This window comes from Carettochelys insculpta, chromosome 1, assembly GCF_033958435.1.
Source record: "Carettochelys insculpta isolate YL-2023 chromosome 1, ASM3395843v1, whole genome shotgun sequence".
NCBI lineage: Eukaryota > Metazoa > Chordata > Testudines > Carettochelyidae > Carettochelys > Carettochelys insculpta.
This window is the reverse complement of record NC_134137.1, coordinates 7894832-7915032: the sequence shown is the minus strand read 5'-3', so window position 1 is coordinate 7915032 and position 20201 is coordinate 7894832. Positions and strand designations below refer to the sequence as shown.

At 44.0% G+C, this 20201-nt stretch overlaps 1 protein-coding gene across 1 annotated transcript; it reads left to right on the top strand.

Moving 5' to 3' along the window:
- Positions 1-5507: 5507 nt before the first annotated feature.
- LOC142002780 (olfactory receptor 52D1-like) lies at positions 5508-6446 on the top strand. The gene has a single exon (XM_074979170.1). It carries the CDS (start codon positions 5508-5510, stop codon positions 6444-6446), a length of 939 nt encoding a protein of 312 aa, XP_074835271.1.
- Positions 6447-20201: the final 13755 nt, after the last annotated feature.

Here is a 20201-nt window from a genome sequence, read left to right as displayed (position 1 = left end):
AGGAATTATTAAAAAAGGGATCGATAATAAGACAAAAGATATCATACTTCCCCTATATAAAACTATGGTACGCCCACATCTCGAGTACTGCGTGCAGATGTGGTCTCCTCACCTCAAAAAAGATATATTGGCATTAGAAAAGGTACAGAAAAGGGCGACTAAGATGATTAGGGGCTTGGAAAGGGTCCCATATGGGGAGAGGCTAGAGAGACTGGGACTTTTCAGTTTGGAAAAAAGGCGATTGAGGGGCGATATGATAGAGGTATATAAAATCATGAATGGTGTGGAGAAAGTGAATATAGAAAAATTATTTACCTTTTCCCATAATACAAGAACTAGGGGACACCAAATGAAATTGATGGGTAGTAGGTTCAAAACTAATAAAAGGAAATTTTTCTTCACACAGCGCACAGTCAACCTGTGGAACTCCTTGCCCGAGGAGGCTGTGAAGGCCAGGACTCTATTAGGGTTTAAAAAAGAGCTTGATAAATTTTTGCAGGTCAGGTCCATAAATGGCTATTAGCCAGGGATAAAGTATGGTGCCCTAGCCTTCATAACAAGGGCAGGAGATGGATGGCAGGAGATAAATCACTTGTCTTCTGTTCTCCTTCTCTGGGGCACCTGGCATTGGCCGCCGTCGGCAGATGGGATGCTGGGCTTGATGGACCTTTGGTCTGACCCAGTATGGCCATTCTTATGTTCTTATGTTCTTATGTTATGTTCTTATGTTGTCCCTGGTCAGGATGGTATACCACCAGAGGTAATCAAATGTGCCACAGACACACTCTTGGAACCCCTGTATGAGCTACTGTGCCTGTGCTGGAAAGAGGGTGAGGTTCCACAGGATATGCGTGACGCTAACATTGTAACATTGTTTAAGAACAAAGGAGACAGAAGCTACTGCAACAGCTACTGTGGAATCTCCCTCCTAAGCATCACTGGTAAACTGTTCGCTCGCGTCATCCTTGGCAGACTCCAGAAGATTGCTGAGAGGGTGTACCCCGAATCTCAGTGAGGATTCCGTGCAGAGAGGTCTACCGTTGACATGGTCTTCTCTCTAAGGCAGCTGCAGGAGAAGTGCAGGGAGCAGAGAAAACCACTCTACATAGCCTTCATCGACCTGACCAAAGCCTTAGACTTGGTCAGCAGGGATGGTCTGTTCAAACTGCTCCACAAGATAGGCTGTCCTCCACGGATACTCAAGATGATCCAGTCGTTCCACGAAAACATGAGAGGAACCATCCAATATGACGGCGCATTATCGGATGCTTTCAGAATCAGGAGCGACGTCAAACAAGGATGCGTGCGTGCTCCGACATTGTTTGGGATCTTCTTTGCACTCCTCCTGAAGCATGCCTTTGGATCTTCAACAGAGGGCATCTTGCGGCACACAAGATCTGATGGGAAACTGTTTAACCTTGCAAGGGTGAAAGCTAAGTCTAAGGTGCAAGAAGTCCTCATCAGAGACATGCTGTTCGCAGACGATGCTGCTGTAGTGTCTCACACAGAAGACCAGCTTCAAAAACTGCTGGATCGGTTCTCCAAAGTGTGCAAGGACTTTGCGTTTACCATCAGCCTAAAGAAGACGAACGTACTCGGTCAGGATGTTGCTAAATCCCCATCAATCAGCACTGACAGCTATACGTTAGAGGTCGTCCACGAGTTTGTTTACCTCGGGTCCACCATCACTGACACCCTGTCGTTGGACACTGAGCTAAATAGGAGGATCGGAAAAGCGGCCACAACTCTGTCCAGACTCAGCAAGAGAGTGTGGAATAACAACAAGCTGTACACTCACACCAAAATTCAAGTCTACAGAGCCTGCATCCTCAGCACCCTCCTTTATGGCAGTGAGACTTGGACCCTGTATGCCCGCCAGGAAAAGAGGCTAAATGTCTTCCACTTGCGCTGCCTCAGGCGCATCCTTGGATTATCATGGAAGGACAGAGTTACCAACACCGCTGTCCTCGAGCAAGCTGGAATCCCAACCATGCACACCCTCCTCAGGCAGCGTCGACTCCTCTGACTTGGCCACGTCCACAGGATGAACGATGGAAGGATTCCAAAAGACATCCTGTATGGTGAGCTAGCCTCTGGCAAAAGACCTCCCGGACGCCCCCAGTTGCGTTACAAAGATGTCTGCAAGAGAGATCTCAGAGAGGTAGAGGTCGAGCTGGACAACTGGGAAGAACAAGCAGACGACCGCAGCAGAGGGAGGCAGAGGTTACACAAGGGCCTTCAGAAGAGCGAGTTGAAGATCAGACAGCTAGCAGAGGAGAAACGAGCGCACAGAAAGCACAATAAGGACTTCCCAGACACCCACTACATCTGCAAGAGATGCAGCAAGGACTGTCACTCTTGTGTGGGTCTTTATAGTCACAATAGACGCTGTAAATGAAGTCCTCAATTGAAACTTTAAAGGGCGTGATCCATAGTCTATGCAGACTGAAGGATGCCTACTACTACTGGCTAGTCACAGAAATGCAGTTCTGGTGTCACAGATTTTATGTTGCTTTGTTTCCAACCATTGTCATTATGAAACTTCAGATATTTCGTCTGTAGTAAGAATAACTGATGGTTGTGTTATATGGCACCACAGAGTCTTTTTAGAGATGTTATTTCAATGGCTATATCTACACATCAAGGTTATTCTGAACTAACAGAAGTTATTTTGAAATAACTTTACTGCTGTCTAACACATGCTATTTTGAGTGCCGTATTCTCATTCCACTACGCCTCTTGTTGCGAAAAGGATAGCAGAACTTTCGAAATAGGCACTTATTTCAAGCTTCAGTCTCATTTGCAAAGCAGAAAATTTGAAATAAGTGATCTTGAAATAATTTATGCAATTTTTGTATAGTATGTTGCTGCTGGTGAGTATTTTCTTGAAAGATCTCAACTATCTTATTGATTGCAATGGAAATTCCCTCACCTTTGATGTTCTCAGGAATGGGACCATCCTACTTTACTTAATTTACTTCACCAGCTGGTCCTGGACTCTGAGGCTGTGTCTTCACAATGAGATAAATTCAAATTTAAGTCATTTAGCTTGATATTATCAGGTGATTGTCTTCATTGAATTACCATTAGCTTGATTTAGGATGACCGAATCTCGAGATTACAAAACCGCAGGTACCTGATGGGTACAGCATGAAGTTTGAATGCAGAAGTTTAATTAAAGGCCAGTGTGGAAGCACCACATCTTAAAACCGAATTCATTAGCCTCCAGAAGTGTCCTTTATTTCTAACACAAAGCTCTGTGTGCTGCACCTGGCTCCCAGCTCCCTGCTAAAGGGGGCTGGGAAACTGACCAGGTTGCTGCACTCCTGTGGCGGGGGCTAGGCACCCCACAGCTGAGCGGCTCAAGCCATGCGGGGCCAGATGCCCATGGACAGAAACCCTCCCTGCAGGCACCCTTGGCCATATGCAACCACGTTGCCCCAGCCAGCAGGCTCCGGCAATTCTTCTACGGGAGCGGGTGAGTGGCAGGGGTTTGGGTTTTTTGGAGAGGTTTTATTTGGAGGTGGGGGGTGTTTTGAGTGATTTTTTGGGGTTATGTTTTTGGGAGGTTGTATTTTTGGGGGAAGTTGGGATGATACTAGGGATGGGGGAGCCTGTGGGGATGGGCAGTAAACCCACACATTTAAGGGACTATGTGGAAGAATGGACAGCACTTTTAGTCCATTAAATAAAGGGTTCACTGTACTATCAGGAGCTGGGAAATTGATCAAGGTTGCTGCGCAGTCGGTTTCCCCAGTCCCCCAAGCTGCGGGACCCAGGAAACTGACAACACTGCTGATCGTGGCTCAGAATGTGGGGCTGAGAGAACTGTGGGATAGGTTCCTGAAAGGCATGGCTGCAACAGTCCATGTTTGGGGTTTCAAGTATGTAAGCAATGTATCAAATTTATTGGGAGCCTGTGGGAAGTGAAGATACTCAAAATTGAATTCAGAAAACCTGGCATTGTAAAATCAATTCTAATAAAGTCCAATTTATCTTGTAGTGTGGACGTAGCCCAAGTGTCCACTCCACTCATCTGGAGAAATGGGTCATACACATGAAAGATGATACCTGATGTATTTGTTAGTCTTTAAGGTGCTACAGGACTGCTTCTTCTCATTGAAGCTACAGACGAACATGGCAACGACTCTGAGATGATTTCGAATTACTTCATTTGACAGTTAACAACCTCTAACTTGTTTCCAGGTAAAGCTCAATATCTGCAAGTAAGTCTCATAAAAAAACGGGAAGTAAGAGAGATGCATATCTGTAGCCCTATATAACAAGAACCCGACTCCTCATTCTTATGAGCAGAACGTCATAGCTTGTCATGATTACATCTATTTTCATGAGGGAAACTTTGCTCCTTTCCAACATAGAACCACAACAATGAATCATCAAGTCCAGTTTTCTATCTCTGGTGGTGACAGCCCTTGATGTTCCAGAAAAAGGTGTAAGAGCTCCAGAGACAGATGGATATGTTATGTTTGATTTGACAGTGATGAGGCTGTCACCCTAATGCCCGAAACAAACAAAGAGTGATTGCCTTTTGCTCTGTAACACATGGGTGTTTAGGCTTTCCAAATTATTTTTTGGCTGTATTTATAGCAAGTGGACAGTCTCACAAACTGTAAAAATATCCAGATCCATCCTACTTCTTGCTTAGGTAATGGCCTGAATTTCCAGTGCCCTCAATGGCTTCACTGATCACTTAAGTCATGAGTGAAAAAAGTTTTCTTTTTTCTTTTTTTTCCTTTCGAATTTTCCATATTTGATTTTAATTGAATCCCCTCTTGATCTTGTGTTATGAGACTGGAAGGAGACATCCTCCACCTACTCTCTACAAGTCAATCTTTTATAAAAATTTCTCATATCTCCTCTTGTTAATTTCCTTTGTAAGGTAGCAATTCCCATGTTTTCAACCATTCTCCAAATGAGGATTTTCCCACATCCTTGATCATTCCCATTGCCTTTTCTGAAACCCTGTAGTTCTGGAATATCCTGTGTGAGGAGGGTGACCACTGGAACATAGAGGAGGCCAGACAAGGGTGACATAGTGACTGATCTCATGGCATTAAATTGTCAGAATGATTCCGCATCTCATTTCTCATGGATCTATGAGCAGGTTATACTAGTACTGTGAGTCCTGATGCTGAGGTCTCTCTCCGTAGTTCACACATTTAAATTAAACCCTTTTTAGGCATTTCTGGAGTTCAAGCTTTTCCCTGTAATGAGCATACCCTTCGGAATATTTGACGTTCTTCTGCCATCATGGTGCCCATTTACCTGTTTTGGACAAGTTTGGGATGGTGTATGATTTAAATAATCTGGTGCCATCTCGAATATTTGCCATCTCACTGCCCACCATGCTTTCTACATTCTTAATAACTATAGAATATGTACTTTTGTAATTATTGTTTAAAGTATATAACCCTCCTTGCTGTTTTCTCTTTCTCTTCACAGGCACCGAGAATATTTTTGAGCTCAATCAACGCACAAACCACCCGATGGCAGCTTTCCATCTCACATTTACTAACACATCAACATTCATCCTAATGGGAATCCCTGGTCTGGAATATTTCCACCTCTGGATTTCCATCCCTTTTTCTTTTTCCTACTTTACCTGCCTGTTGGGAAATGTGACTCTTTTGTTTGTTGTAGGAAAAGATCAGACGCTGCACAAGCCAATGTACTTGCTGATCTTCATGCTGGCACTCACGGACATTTGCATAAGTAACTTTTTCATGCCGAAGGCACTGTGCATATTTTGGTTCGATTTGAAAGACATTACTGCAGATGGTTGCCTCACCCAGATGTTCTTCCTTCACATGCTTGCTTTTACACAGTCAGCCATCTTTGTGTTAATGTCCTTTGATCGCTATGTTGCCATTTGCAACCCTCTTAGATACACAACTTTCCTCACCAATGCACGAATAGTTAAGTTAGGGTTTGTAGGTTTGTTGAGATCTGCTGTGTTAATACTGCCCCTTCCCCTGCTTCTGAGCAGGCAGCCATTCTGTGCCAACCGCATGATCGCCCAAACTCATTGTGAGCACATGGCTGTGGCAAAGCTGTCGTGCGGGGACATAAGAGTCAGCAGTGTGTACAGTTTGGTGGTGACAATTGTAGTAGTTGCATTAGACCGGACACTCATTTTTCTGTCCTATGGTTTTATCATCAAGGCTGTCTTTAGAATCTCTTCCAATAAACCCAATTGGAAAGCCCTCAACACCTGCACAGCTCACATCTGCGTGATGCTCACCAGTTTTATTCCTGCCTTCTTTACCAGCTTAACACACCGCTTCGGTCAAGGCATTGCTCCCCATATTCATGTCATCTTGGCCAACGTCTATCTCCTTCTTCCCCCCATGCTCAATCCTATCATTTATGGGTTCCATACGAAAGAGCTTTATGACAAAGTTGGCAAATACACCTGCAGGAGATGATCACTGGGGCCCTCAGTTAATCAGTGGTTTGCTTGAATTCAGCATTGTTGAAGTTCACAATCTGAGAAACTCCTCACACCTAATGTCTTACCAATCCATCACCAAGTCCAGTTCTCCCCATTGCTGATTCCCCTCCTTTTGCTCATCTCTTGACCTCCTTCATTTTCACCCTTTCGCCCCTGTCCCGAAACGCCCTGTCACTCATTCTGTCTGTAACTTCAAGGCTTCCAGAAGTCACTGCAGCTTTCTCTGTTATTAGCATGTGAAGAGGGGTTTTGGTCAGTTTGATGAAAAAAGCCACCTTTTCACATAGCCAAAGAAAGACGATAAACTGCTGAATTTATATATCATATGTTGAGGGTTTTGTTGAACCAAATATACCTTTTTTATTTTTACATCCCATTCTTCATGAAAGCCTGGGGATAAACCAAATAAATACTAAGTTTATCAAGCTAATTCAGGAGGAAATGTGAACACTGACTACGATCACTGAATGCAATAAAAAGTAAATAATGTGATCTATTGTTGTTCCGGTACTGTGCATATTTAGGTCTGTTTGCAGCGTACATTTAACACTATATTTTGTCAGTTTTATTTTGAGCCACCCTCCCGACCCACAACTGGGTTAGAAGTACCGCTAATGGCTTTCAATTAGCCTCAGAGAGTTAGTTGTCTTCGTCTTCGTCTTCAAAAAGCAAGAAAAGTAGACCTATAGAACCTTAAAGACTAACGATATTCTTTATTAGGCAATGAGCTGTCATAGGACAGACCCACTTCTTCAGATCAGATAATTGATCAAGGCACAACTAAGGTTTCACTACATATACTTGAGTCCAGTAAGGAAGAGAAAGAAGAAAGGGAAAGGACTACCAGGAAGGAGAAGAAGAAGCAGCCGTGGGAGAAGAACTCACCTCCAGGACACAGCCTAACACCAGAGCTGCCAGAATTCCTCTGATGAATGTGTAATGCAAGAACTAGCATCCAGAGAGACTGACTTTGCCTGGCACAGAAGTCTGCCTGCCTTCCTCAGGATTTGTGAGTATGACTCTGAGCACTTAGCATTACTCTACTTGCTTGGTAACTGTCAATAAAGAGAGAATAAGATGATAACTATGTCAGGCTTTTTCAGTAAAACAGATCCTGCAGATGTGCAGGAAATTACACCGTGAGCCCTACGAAGGGGTAGCGGGGAGGTGTTTGTATTAACACGGTTGCATCTTGAGCCCTATGAATGGGTGAAAGGTTTGTGTGTCCCCCTGAAGTGTGGAAGGAATAAAGAATTTTGTGCAGTAACACAGAAGAAGGTGAAAGTTAAGAAAACCCTGTTGTGAAAACAAAGTGATTGGTCTCTTTTTAGATGATTTGAAGTGAATTTGGCTCTTCATGTAGGAAATATCTGGCAACCCCAGCCAGAACCAGAGGGACCAGGGACACTCAGCGGGCAGAGTTGGATGGGAGGTGGAGTAGCAGCATTCACCCAGGAGGCAGAACTCGGGGGGAGGCAGGGAAGCGGTGCCTGGGTGGAGCTGGGGAGGTGGAGCAGGAGCAAAGCATATCTGGAAGAAGAGTGGAACAAACGAGCTACACCAACAGGGAGCCAGGAACACTTCCAGCAGGGAGCTGTGGGGCTGAAACCTGCATAGTGTCTGCTGTCTCTGCCACACGTAGCACAGCACGTGCAAGTGATGAGCAGCTGGGGAGAGCAGGGAGGGATCTGGCCACAGAGCCAGTGTAGGGAGACGTCACCTGACAGAAGGGCCTTGAACCTTGGTGTCAGAGGGCAGGACATGAACTGCATCTAAGGGCAGCTACCAGGGAAAGGGACCCTATGCCCTGGAGCCTGAGGTTTTAACCCACCACCTGAGCAGGGGTTTGACTCACTACAGGGCCGAGGGGAGAGAGCTGGGGAATGCCAGGAACAGACAGTTAACTTTTTGTGCATACCAGAGACATCTGCTTGTGGAGTCACTGTGCCCACAGAACAGGGTGCGCTCTTTCCCTCTACCTTTTCCTTTCTTGTTCTTTTCCTTACCTACCTGTGTATGAAATTGTATGTTGGTTGAAAAGGTACAAGACGTTGTGATCAGGGCGTCGGGGGAGCAGCTTGTGTGGACAGAGCTTCTGAGATGGGGCCATCTTAGTCCCTCTGCTAAGGGATCACAATGAGACTCAGGGTCCAACCCAGTTCCAGGTTTTGATGTGAGCAGTCTGGGTGATAGTCAAGGGCAATGTCTTTGAGGCTGGGGAGTTTGATCCCTCCCACATGATCTCTCCTGCCAACCGCGAGACAACAGAGATGCTGAGCAGGAGAGGAGGACCAAAGCTCAGCCAGGTAACCTCTCCGCTGGGAGCAGTAACAATGATGCCCATTCAGCCTCAAATAGACCAACATTCAGCTTGCTTCACACCAAATTAGATCCTGTTTGCTTGTCCCAAGGTTTTGTGTTTTGTGTTGTTTTTGTGAGGGGTGTCTTTTTTGTTCTGTTTGTTTGTTTTTGTTTTTCTGTTGTGTTTTGGGGGGCGGGGAGGTGAGGTGCTCAGGACTCAGTGCCCTAAAGCCTCTTGTTTTTCACTGGTTCCTGGTAGTTAATTTGTTTCTTTAACACAACCAGGGCAAGTGAATTGGCTGGGGAAAATCTCAGCTTGGCTAGCACTGGCTGGTTTTGTATTCTTCTAACACTGGGGGCAATGTGAACTCTGTTTGTTAGCTTCCATTGCACAGATGCATGTATCATGCAAGAAAATGTCATTTTTGGTTTAAATTCCAGTGGGAGGCAGCTGTGAGCCTTGGAAGATGGAAAATTGGCTGATGTCTGATGTGGGAGACATAGGGAAGCCATCTGGTAGGTCAGCTTGGGTGTGCGGTACTCTCTGCTGTCATGCTGGGTGTTAATAGCACCTGGAGAGGCTAAAGCACTGGCAAAGCAATGAAAAAGGGGACACATCAGCTGGGTAGCTGGGTAGTTTGAGGGGCACTGCTGCTTCTACAGCTTCCAAAGTGAACGCAGGTGTTGACAGCCCATCATGGTAATATCCTCTAGTATCTAAAAGAGGTTTTCTGATACATAGGATACAAGCACAGGGGAAGGACTGTAGCATAAAGAAAACATCCAGCTATGGAAGTCCAATTCCTTTGTCACTTTTTCCTCACTCCACAGGACACAGCAAGATACAATCTGACCCTGTGAAATGACATCAGTGCAATTGATAAGGGAGAATCCTTGGCTGTTTCCTGGTTACATATGGGTTATCGTGAGATGAACCTGTTCTTTGGTAATTATTGTATAAATTACTTGATTACTCCTTCTCTTCACAGGCACCTTGAATATTTTTGAGGTCAATCAAGGCATGAACCACCAGATGGAAGCCTTCCATCTTATACTTGCTAACTCATCAGCATTCATCCTAATGGGAATCCCTGGCCTGGAATATTTTCACCTCTGGATTTCCATCCCTTTCACTGTTTCCTACATTATCTGCCTGTTGGGAAATCTGACAGTTGTGGTTTTTGTGGCCAAAGATCATAAAAGACCCTGCACAAGCCAATGTACCCGCTGATCTTTATGCAGGCACTCACAGTCATTTGCATACCTAACTTCTTCATGCCAAAGGCACTTTGCATATTTTGGTTCAGTTTGAAAGAGATTGCTGTGGACAGCTGCCTCACCCAGATGTTCTTCCTTCACCTTTTCTTACCTGTTTATCAAATTGTATGTTGTTTGAACTGGAATATTATATAGTGATCAGTGGGTCAGGGGAGAAGCTCGTGTGGAGAGAGCTGCTCAAGTGGGGCCACCTTAGCACATCTGCTTAGAGAACATCATGAAAGTCGGGGAAAAATCAAGCACCAGCTTTGGAGTTTCACCCCTTCCACATGATCTGACCAGACAACACAAGCCAGTTGGGCTTATGGTGGGCAGGAAATGACGAGCCCAGTGAGAGGTGCTGTGCAGGACAAAAGATGTAACTTGATGGGGCAGACACTCTGCCATGGAACTCCTCCAATGGGAACCATAATAGTGATGGCTGTTCAGCCTAAAATAGACCACTATTCATCTTGTTTCACACTGAGTTCGATTCTGTTTTGCTTGTTCCTTAGAAAGAACCATTTATCTTTGCACCACACTGCACCCTTTATTCATTGGGCTGATATTATTCCAGTGGAATTATGAGATTTATTACAGGATAATTTGTCATGTAGGATGCCATGTATCATTTTTGTATCTTTAATTATGAATATGGGCTACACACCTTTATTTCAGTGATAGTTTCACCAGTGTAACATTGATTAGCAAAGATTCTTTCAGTACACGCAACCGGTTGGAAAGGGCCCATTCTGGACAATGAGCCATTTGGGAAAACAATAGTCTTGAGAAGAAATTTGTTTTCCACCTTGTGAGCCTTCTCCAGATAACCTACGTAACTCTGGACTTCTTCTTGCAGACTCAATATCTTCCCTGCAGATTGATATGAGAACTAAGTTTTCAGACAAAGGGTTCGTGTTCAGTGCTAAAGCTATGCAAGACAGGAAGGGACTCCATCAGTGTTTTTCTTCTTTCCCTATACAGGAGGACTTCTGGAAACATCTGAATAAAAATGAGTGCGCTGGAGGAAGTGGTGGACCCAAGGTAAAGGGATTTCCAAACCGTCTACAGAAATCTCCTGGTCAGGTCTTTCCTACATATAACTGTAGTTGGGTTTGTCCATTCCTGAGTGAATGCTTGTGGCTATGTAGGACTGTAGATGGTCTGAAGTTCATTCCAGAAGCACATTGAGAAAGGAATCCTAGACTGGCAAGTCAGGATTCAGGGGTATCCAAGTGCCAGCTGACCCAGTGGGCAGAACCAAATTAGCTGCTCTCCCTGTCACACACACATCCAGACTGACTCTCACAAGCACTCCCCCCACTCCATCACACTATCCTTATTCATCTTCTTTATAAGATAACAATCCAAGTCCTTGCAATCTCTCTCGATCTGAAAGTTTCTCTGGGTACTTCATCTTTCCTGTTGTCCTTGCCTGAAACCCTTTCATTTTCCAATATTCTGAGTGATCTTCCTTAAGGCACTGCATGTATTTTGGTTCAATTTGAAAGCCATTACTGTGGGAGGCTGTCTCACCCACATGTTCTCTTTCACACAGTTTCTGTTATGCACTCACTTGCTCTTGTGATTATGATCATCTGGACCCATGGGAAAGAAGCTCTTCAAGAGTTCCACTGTGATTTCAACCGTTTGCAGCCCATCATCAACATCAGCCTGGATCAGTCCACACAAGAGATCCACTTCATGGACACTACTGTGCAAATCAGTCATGGGCACATAAATACCACACTATACCAGAAACCCACGGAACTCTATGCTGACCTATTTACCTCCACTTTCCATTCAGGTCACACTACATGATCTATAGGATACAGCTAGGCACTAAGATACAACCACATTTGCTCCAGTCCGTCAGACAGAGAAAAACATCTACAAGACCTTTATGAAGGTTTACTAGAACTGAAATACCTGCCTGTGGAAGTGAAGAAACTGATTGACAGAGCCAGACATGTACCCAGAAGCCACCTGCTACAAGACAGGCCCAACAAGGAAAACAAGAGTACACCACTGGCCATCGCATAAAGCCCCCAGCTGAAGCCTCTCCAACACATCTTCAGTGATCTACAACCCATCCGGGACAACGATCCTTCACTTTCACAGATGTTGGGAAGCAGGGACACAAATCAGACATCAGGAAGAGTAACATATAAAAACTTGTAGGAGAACACTTCAATCTCCCTGGGCACTAAGTAACAGATTTAAAAGTAGCAGTCCTACAACAACAACAACAACAACAAAAAACTTCAAAAAATGCATGCAAAAAGGATGCATACAAGAAATGGAAATGTGGACAGTTGACTAAGGAGAAGTATAAACATACGGCGAGAGAATGCTGGGCAGTAATCAGGAAAGCGAAAAGCACAATTGGAACTGCAGCTGGCAAGGGATGTGAAGAGTAATGAGAACAGTTTCTACAGGCATGTGAACAATAAACAGGTTATCAGAGAAGGTGTGGGGCCATTACTGGATAAGGGAGGTAACCTAGTGACAAATGGTGCAGGAAAAGCTGAAGTACTCAGTGCTTTTTTTGCCTCAGTCTTCACTGACAAATTCAACTTCCACATGACAGTCCAAGACGATGCAGTATGGGAAGGTGGACGGCAGCCATCTGTGGGGAAGGAACAAGTTCTGAGCTATCTAGAAAAACTAGACGTGCACAAGTCCATGGGTCTGGATTTAATGCACGCCAGGGTACTGAGGAAATTTGCAGAGGTCATTGCTGAACCTTTGGTCATTATCCTTGAACACTTTTGGAGATCGGGGGGGATACCAGATGACTGGAAGAAGGCAAATGTAGTGCTCATCTTTAAAAAAAGAAAGAAGGACAATCCAGGGAACTAAAGACCCGTAAGCCTTACCTCAATCCCTGGGAAAATAATGGAGGGAATCCTGAAGGAATCCATTTTGGAGCACTTGGAAGAGGAGGAAGTGAAAACAAGTAGCCAACATGGATTCACCAGGGGCAAGTCCTGACTGACTAATCTGATTAGCTTTTTTGATGAGGTAACAATCTCTGTGGACATGGGGAAGTCAGTGGATGTGATATACCTTGACTTCAGCAAGGCTTTTGGTATGGTCTCCCACAACATTTTTGTCCATAAGTTAAGGAAATATGGACTGGATCCTTGGACTATAAGATGGATAGAAAGCTGGCTTGATGGTTGGGCCCAATGGGTAGTGGTTAATGGCTCAATATCTGGATGTTGGTCTGTTTCAAGCGGAGTGCCACAAGGCTTGGTTCTGGGGCTGGTGTTATTCAACATCTTTATTAATGACCTGAATGAGGGCCTGGATTGCACCCTCAGCAGGTTTTCAGATGACACAAAACTAGGGGGAGAGGTAGATTTGTTAGAGGGTAGAGAGAAAATCCAGAGCGACCTGGATAAATTGGAGGACTGGGCCAAAAGAAATCTGATGCGGTTCAATAAGGAGAAGTGTAGAGTCCCGCACCTGGGGTGGAAGAATCCCAAGCATTGTTTTAGGCTGGGAACTGACTGGCTCAGCAGCAGTACGATGGAAAGGGATCTCTGGGTTATGGTGGATGAAAGGCTGGATATGAGTAAACAGTGTGCCCTTTTAGCCAAGAAGGCTAACGGCATACCAGGGAGCATTAGGAGGAGTATTTCGAGCAGATCTAGAGAAGTAATTATTCCTCTTTATTCGGCACTGGTGAGGCCACATCTGGAACATTGGGTCCAGTTTTGGGCCCCCAGTATAAAAAGGATGTGGATTTGCTGGAGCAGGTTCAGCGAAGGGCAACAAAAATGATTAAGGATCTGGAGCACAAGACATATGAGGATAGGCTGAGTGATTTGGGCTTGTTTAGTTTACAGAAGAGAAGACTTAGAGGTGATTTAATAGCAGCTTCAACTTATTGAAGGGGAGCTTTAAAAAGGAGGGTGAAAAACTGTTCTCAGTGGTGTCAGATAGCAGAACAAGGAGTAATGGTCAGAAGTTGAAGAGGGAGAGGAGTAGGTTAGATATTAGGAAAAACTACTTCACCAGGCGCGTGGTGAACAATCAAATGTGTTGCCTAGAGAGGTGGTGGATTCTCCATCCCTTGAGGTTTTTAAGTCCTGGCTGGACAAGGTCCTGGCTGGGATGACTTAGTGGGAGTTGATCCTGCTTGAAGCAGGGGCTGGACTAGATGACCTCCTGAGGTCCCTTCCAGCCCTGTGATTCTGTGAAATAAGCTCCAAAGAGAAACTGCAGATCTGCAATTCATTTGCAAATTATATACCATCAACCAAGGATTGAACTGCGACGGGCTAATTACAAAAGCAGTTTCTCTACTCTTGATGTTCACACTTCCACATTAACTGCTGATAATGGGCCACATCCTCTGTGAATGAACAGACCTTGTCAACTCTGGCCCTCCTCTTGACTAAGTCTCCCTCTTTAAACCCTCCTCTGGAACCCCATCTCCACTCATGCATCTGATGAAGCGGGTCTTTGCCCATGAAAGCTTATGTTAGTCTTTAAGGTGCCACAGGACTTCTTGCCATGTTGTCTTGTGTAACCCTATGAGAAAGGAAATCGTGCCTCATCATTCTACGAGAATTCTTCATGTTGGTCATAAACATGTACACAGGTGGGATCCAGTGGCTGTAATGTACTCAGACTGCCAGAAAGTCTTTGACAAAGTCCTTCACAAAAGGCTCTTAAGTAAATTAAGAGGTCATGGGACAAAGAGAAATGTCTTGACACGGGTTGACCTTGTTGAAAAATGGGAAACAAAGGGAAAGACTAAATTGTCAGTTTTCGGAATTAGACAGATGTAGTGTCTGGTTTCCCACAAGGGTCCATATTGGGACCTATCCTATTCAACATATTTATAACTGTCTCGGAGATAGGGGTATACAGTGTGGTGTCAAAATATGCAGATGATACTAAACTGCTCAAGACGGTTAACCCAAAGCATATTGTAGAGGGCTTCAAAAGTATCTCTCAAAATTAAGCAATTGGGCAAGATTATGAGAAATGAATTTTAATGATGACAAATATCAAGCAATGTGTATTGGAAAACATAACCTAATTTGGACATAAAAAACGATGGGGGGTAAATGATCTGTTACCACTTCAGAGAGATATTGTTGTCATTGTGGCTATTCTTATGTTATATGTGAAGATGTAATCAAAACTTCCATATTCACTGTGCGTGCAATGTTCATAATTTTATGAGTCTCTGCTTACCCTTTCTTTGACAGCTCTTTTGCAAGCTCAAAAGGGTTAGTCTTTTTAATCTCTCCCCATACGGAAGCTGCACCACAGACTCGATCATTTTATTGACCTTCTCTGTAGCTTAATCTTATCCAAAATATCAACTTTTTAGAAAATGTGATCAGAATTCATGTGGTCTCAAAGGAGTGGGTTTTAAATAACGTTATCTCCTCCTTCTGTACCATCCCGTTATTTTACTTTTAATTCTGCAGAACATTTAATAAATGTTTTATGAGAGATATCTACGATAATGCCACTATATGTTTTCTGAGTAGCAACTACTTTTGAACTCCTCATGTGGTATGTGTCATTGAAATCATGTTTTCTAATATATCTTACTGATCTCATTTGAATATTTGGAAAGCGTAGGAGCAGATTCTCCACATCAGAGCATGATGACCTGGGATACATATTCTTCATATTTCTACGATTAAGATAAAATTATGGCATATCTGGCACATGTTGCGCAAGATATGTCATGTTAGGTGTCATTGGAAAAGTTATGATTTGTTGAAAATGATTATCCAGTTTGTTTGCCAGTATCATTTTTTCTCTAAATTTATGAATGTAACGTATGTATTTGTATTCCAAATGTAGTTATACCTGAGTGACATTCACCAGAAAAAATGTTTCTGGTGGAGACAACTGGTTGTGAAGATGCTTTTTCGGGTAATTGGCCATTAGGAGGTCCAATAAGTCTTTAGAGAAGTTTATCCTGTGCCCTGTAAGCCTTCCTTAGAATACTCCAGACAGGCCATGGATAATGGCTGCTATAATTCAACAGAGCACAGAAGGGGATATGACTAGATCACATGATCCTGGACTTTATTTTGGGAACCTATATTTTGTTTCCATAAACAGAAGGGAGAACACTTTGGGGAACAAAGGATTCCTGTCACAGCTTAAACCTTCATAAGGTGGGTATAATATCATCAACTGGCCTCAGTTCTCACACAACAGAGCTCCTGGTACCAGAGTAACTAAAATTGAACTGATGGTAGTGTTGGTCACAGGCTAGAAGAATTACTAGGCTGTGGATGAAAACCAGGTAGTTCACTAATATCACCAACTAAGGTGAGGAACTTTTAATTCATATCCAATCATTCAGGTATTTTAGGCTCAGTTTGCCCCTTTTTTTAATTTGATGGATAATCTGCTTTGATCTGCTTGCTGGTTTTATAGGTTAAAAGCTGTCTTCTTGTAGTTCATTTGCTTAATATAACCAGTCTAAGCGAAATGTCTTGAGAAAATCTCAGCTTTGTTCACACAGGCTACTTGTGAATCCTTTCTGCATCAATTGAATATGAGCTCTATGGATGAGCTTATAATGTACAGATCCATGTACAATGCAAAACAGTGGCAAGTGGGGGTGGGGGTGAGCCACAAAGCTAAGAAATTGGCTGATATGTGATGTGGGTGGTTTAGACAGGCCCTCTAAGGGCTTGTTTTGTATATGTGGCACAATCTGCTGTCATGTTGGATGTTAAGAGCATCTGGAGAGGCTAAATCACTGGTAAAGCTAAAAGACCCACACCATATTTTTGGTTAGAGGGGCACTCCAACTCTGACAGCCACCAAACATCATGCAAGTGGTGACAACCCATCACACTAATATTCTCTGGAGTCAAAACAGGTCTCCCCGTACCTGTGGCACAAGCGTGAGGGAAGGAATGTAGCCCAAAGAATACATTCAGATAAGGCAGCTCTTCCTTCACCATCGAATTCTCCTCCAGAGGACACACATCCATAAAATACGAACATACTGATATTCCTCCAGTGCAACTGAAAAGGGAACATCCGTGGCTGCTCCCTGGTTAAATATGGAATACCATGTGTGATGAATCTCACTTCATTTTGGCCCTGGGAGCGGAGAAGGAATCACACAGTGGGGGAAGATGTCCCTTGACAGTAATACTGATGAAGCAGAAAACACGCCATTTTTGCATCAATTTTTGACAAATCAAATCAGTTTGGAAAGCTGACTCAGACAGTAGATGAACTTACAAAGTGATACTGGCAAACAATTTTTATGGCAGAATACTGGGAGAAGAAAGCCTTTTCCATGCTCCCTTAGCATGTATCAAATCAGCATTTCTCCAGCACAGGATGGCCATGACTTTTGGAAAGCCAACAGACTGGACATTACAAGGCCATGGACGATAGGCAGTGGAGCTCTGCTACAATCATTTGAAAATGTTTTTTGATCTCATGTCTTTTGGCGGCACTACCACATCGAGTGCAAATGTCAACGCGTGACGGTAAGAAAAGGAAGCTCTCGCCAACTTCTTGAAGACGTAGGAAGACTAAGTTTTCCATGAGAGTCTGAGCCCCTGTTATTGGTGAATCCTTTCTTTACTCCCAGGAGAGGCTCTCAAGCTGCAGTTGTTCAGGGTGTATTTTCTTCTCTTTCCCCTTCTCAAAGACATGAGAGATTGGTGATTGTGTAATTACCCTGGTGAACCTGAGATCCCACAGGGACAGTTAAGGGATTCATAAATATCTTGCCCAGCACATCAAGGATCAGACACGTGAGATTCATGCACATATTCTCAGGTTTCTGCCTTCTTGGTGTAGTAAGAATTCCTGTCTTTGCTGATTGTGGTGAGTTCCCTCTTTCTGTGTTAAAGTCAATGGTGAAAGTTTGGGAACAGGTCCAGTGTTAAGGTCCAGCCAGGTTGACTTAGTCTGGTTAGTACTTCCAGAAACACAAATGTCTTTAGCTGATAAAATCAGAACTACAAAGACATTGGAAATAGTTTAGGCAAATATGTACTTTTAAGATCAATTGCTTCTCTTCTACTGTGTCCTATCACTCAAGGTGACTCCTTTTATGGGTTGTGCAGATTTATCCTCTGGTTTACTCAAGTTTTCCAATTCAGTATTTCACACATTCAATATCTCTTGCATAGACAAGATTTCACCCCAGATCCACATGAAGGAACTGAAACAATTGACCTAATTTACACCAACCATTAGGCACCAGAGATTTCAGGTGGCCTTTTTCTGTGGCCTCTGAGGATGGGTGAACTCATGTAAATAGGAGAAGAAGTTACAGGAGAGTAGCTGAAATGTACAACTCACAGGTTTGGAGGGTCAGAACATGCAGGATAACAGGGTGTTTTCAGGGAGGAAGGGGGGTCTATTCTCTTTGTCCCTCGGTATCTCTGGGGCTGGAGCAACCAACAAGGACTGAAATGATGAAAAGAAAAATATATTTCTGGCTGAGGGAGATGAGGCAGTGCTGGAAATCCAGCCGGGTGAGTTTCAGGAAGGTAGTTTGTGTGCGTGTAGGGAAGGAGACCCGCACAATCCACCTCCTGATGGCGCAGATTCCTGACACTGAGGTGGCTAGGAAATGGAAATCTTGCCTAGTGCACAGACAAAGGTGATGTACCATGTCCTCCTGGGCACAGGCGTGATTCAGACTGCAAAGTTGTGCAGAGCACACTGTCCCTTTATACCGTCATCCAGACCTTTACTCCTCCCATGAGCAACCTCATTACAGGTTTGAGGAAATATCAATCATTGCCACAGATGAAAGACAGCCTCTGGCAGGTGGATCTGGATTTCTGCTTGGCTGCCAAACATGGCAGTCTAGTGGCGTTTTGAGGAGGAGCTAGTTAAGCTGCTCCTTTCGTCCCCTTTTTCAGGGTCTGGTCTGTTCTCTTCCCCTGCACTGCTTGATCTACAGAGATACACGTTTCATAGGACTGGAAGGGAGCTCTTGAAGTCCCCTCCGATGACTTCTTGAAAGGGGCAAGCACCATCCCTTCCATCCTTCCATTTGCCCTAGATCCCCTAATGGCCCCTTCAACAATTGCACTCACAACCCTGGGTTTAGCAAGCTAATGCTCAAACCACTGAGCTCCCTGCTAGTGTTGAGCTTCCCTTTGATCCCAGAAAGGCAGTGCAGGCTGATCCCTCTCCTTTCTCCACTGCAGTCAGACACTGGGTGCACTGCTGTCTGAGGAGGTATTTGTCTGAGATCCCACTGTGGGTTGTGACTCCTGGTTTGTTGCTGGGTGAGGCATATCACGGCGCAGCTGTGCTCAATGATGTGTGGACAGGGACCCACAGGAACAATTGGCCAGGAATGGAGGATGTGTGGCTTACACAAGCAGCACTAAAGTTTAAGGGTGCGCCAGCCAAGTTTAACCGTTCACAGAGGATATATTTTGCAATCATGAAAGTATTATTGTTCTTCATGGTTGTTGGTCCAAGACTAATCCTGGGACCTTTCCTCTCTTTGAGTGCATTTGGGCCATCTCAGGGTACGTTTGGCCTGGCTAGCCCCAGATATGCAGCTTGCAAGTCCCCCTCTTTGTCTTTGTTTTGTTTCCAATTATTGCTGTTATAGGCTTCAGCGATTTCATCGGTGGGAAGAATTCACGATGTTTGTGTGAGACTCCATCCCCATAGTCTTTTTGGTGATTTTATTTCAGCATAATTGTAGCATGATTGTGATATGTTTTATTCAAGACGGGCCATGAAAGATGTCATTGGGAAACTTATGGTTCTCTGGAAAGGATTATCTAGTTTGTGTTCATGTATGAATTTTGTAACCGAAATTATGAATATTCAGTCAATATCTGTAATTCAAATATAGTTTAATCTGAGTCACACCCACTAAGTGAGATGCTTTCCATATGGGTGATAAATTCTCAAATGTTTGCATGCTGAGGATCCCCAGTTTGATTTATTTTTGTGGACCTCAACACCTACAAATGTTTGGGAAAAGTTCTATTACATGTAAAAATTTGGTGGGGGTACATAAAAACTTCACAACCACAATACTGAGTTAGACCATAAGGCCATCTAGCCCAGGGTCCTGTCTTCCAGGTGACCCAAAAATTAAGGAGAACAAGTAGTCATCAAGTGATCCACACTCCATTGCCCATTCTCAGACCTGAAAAATACCATCCCTGCCCAC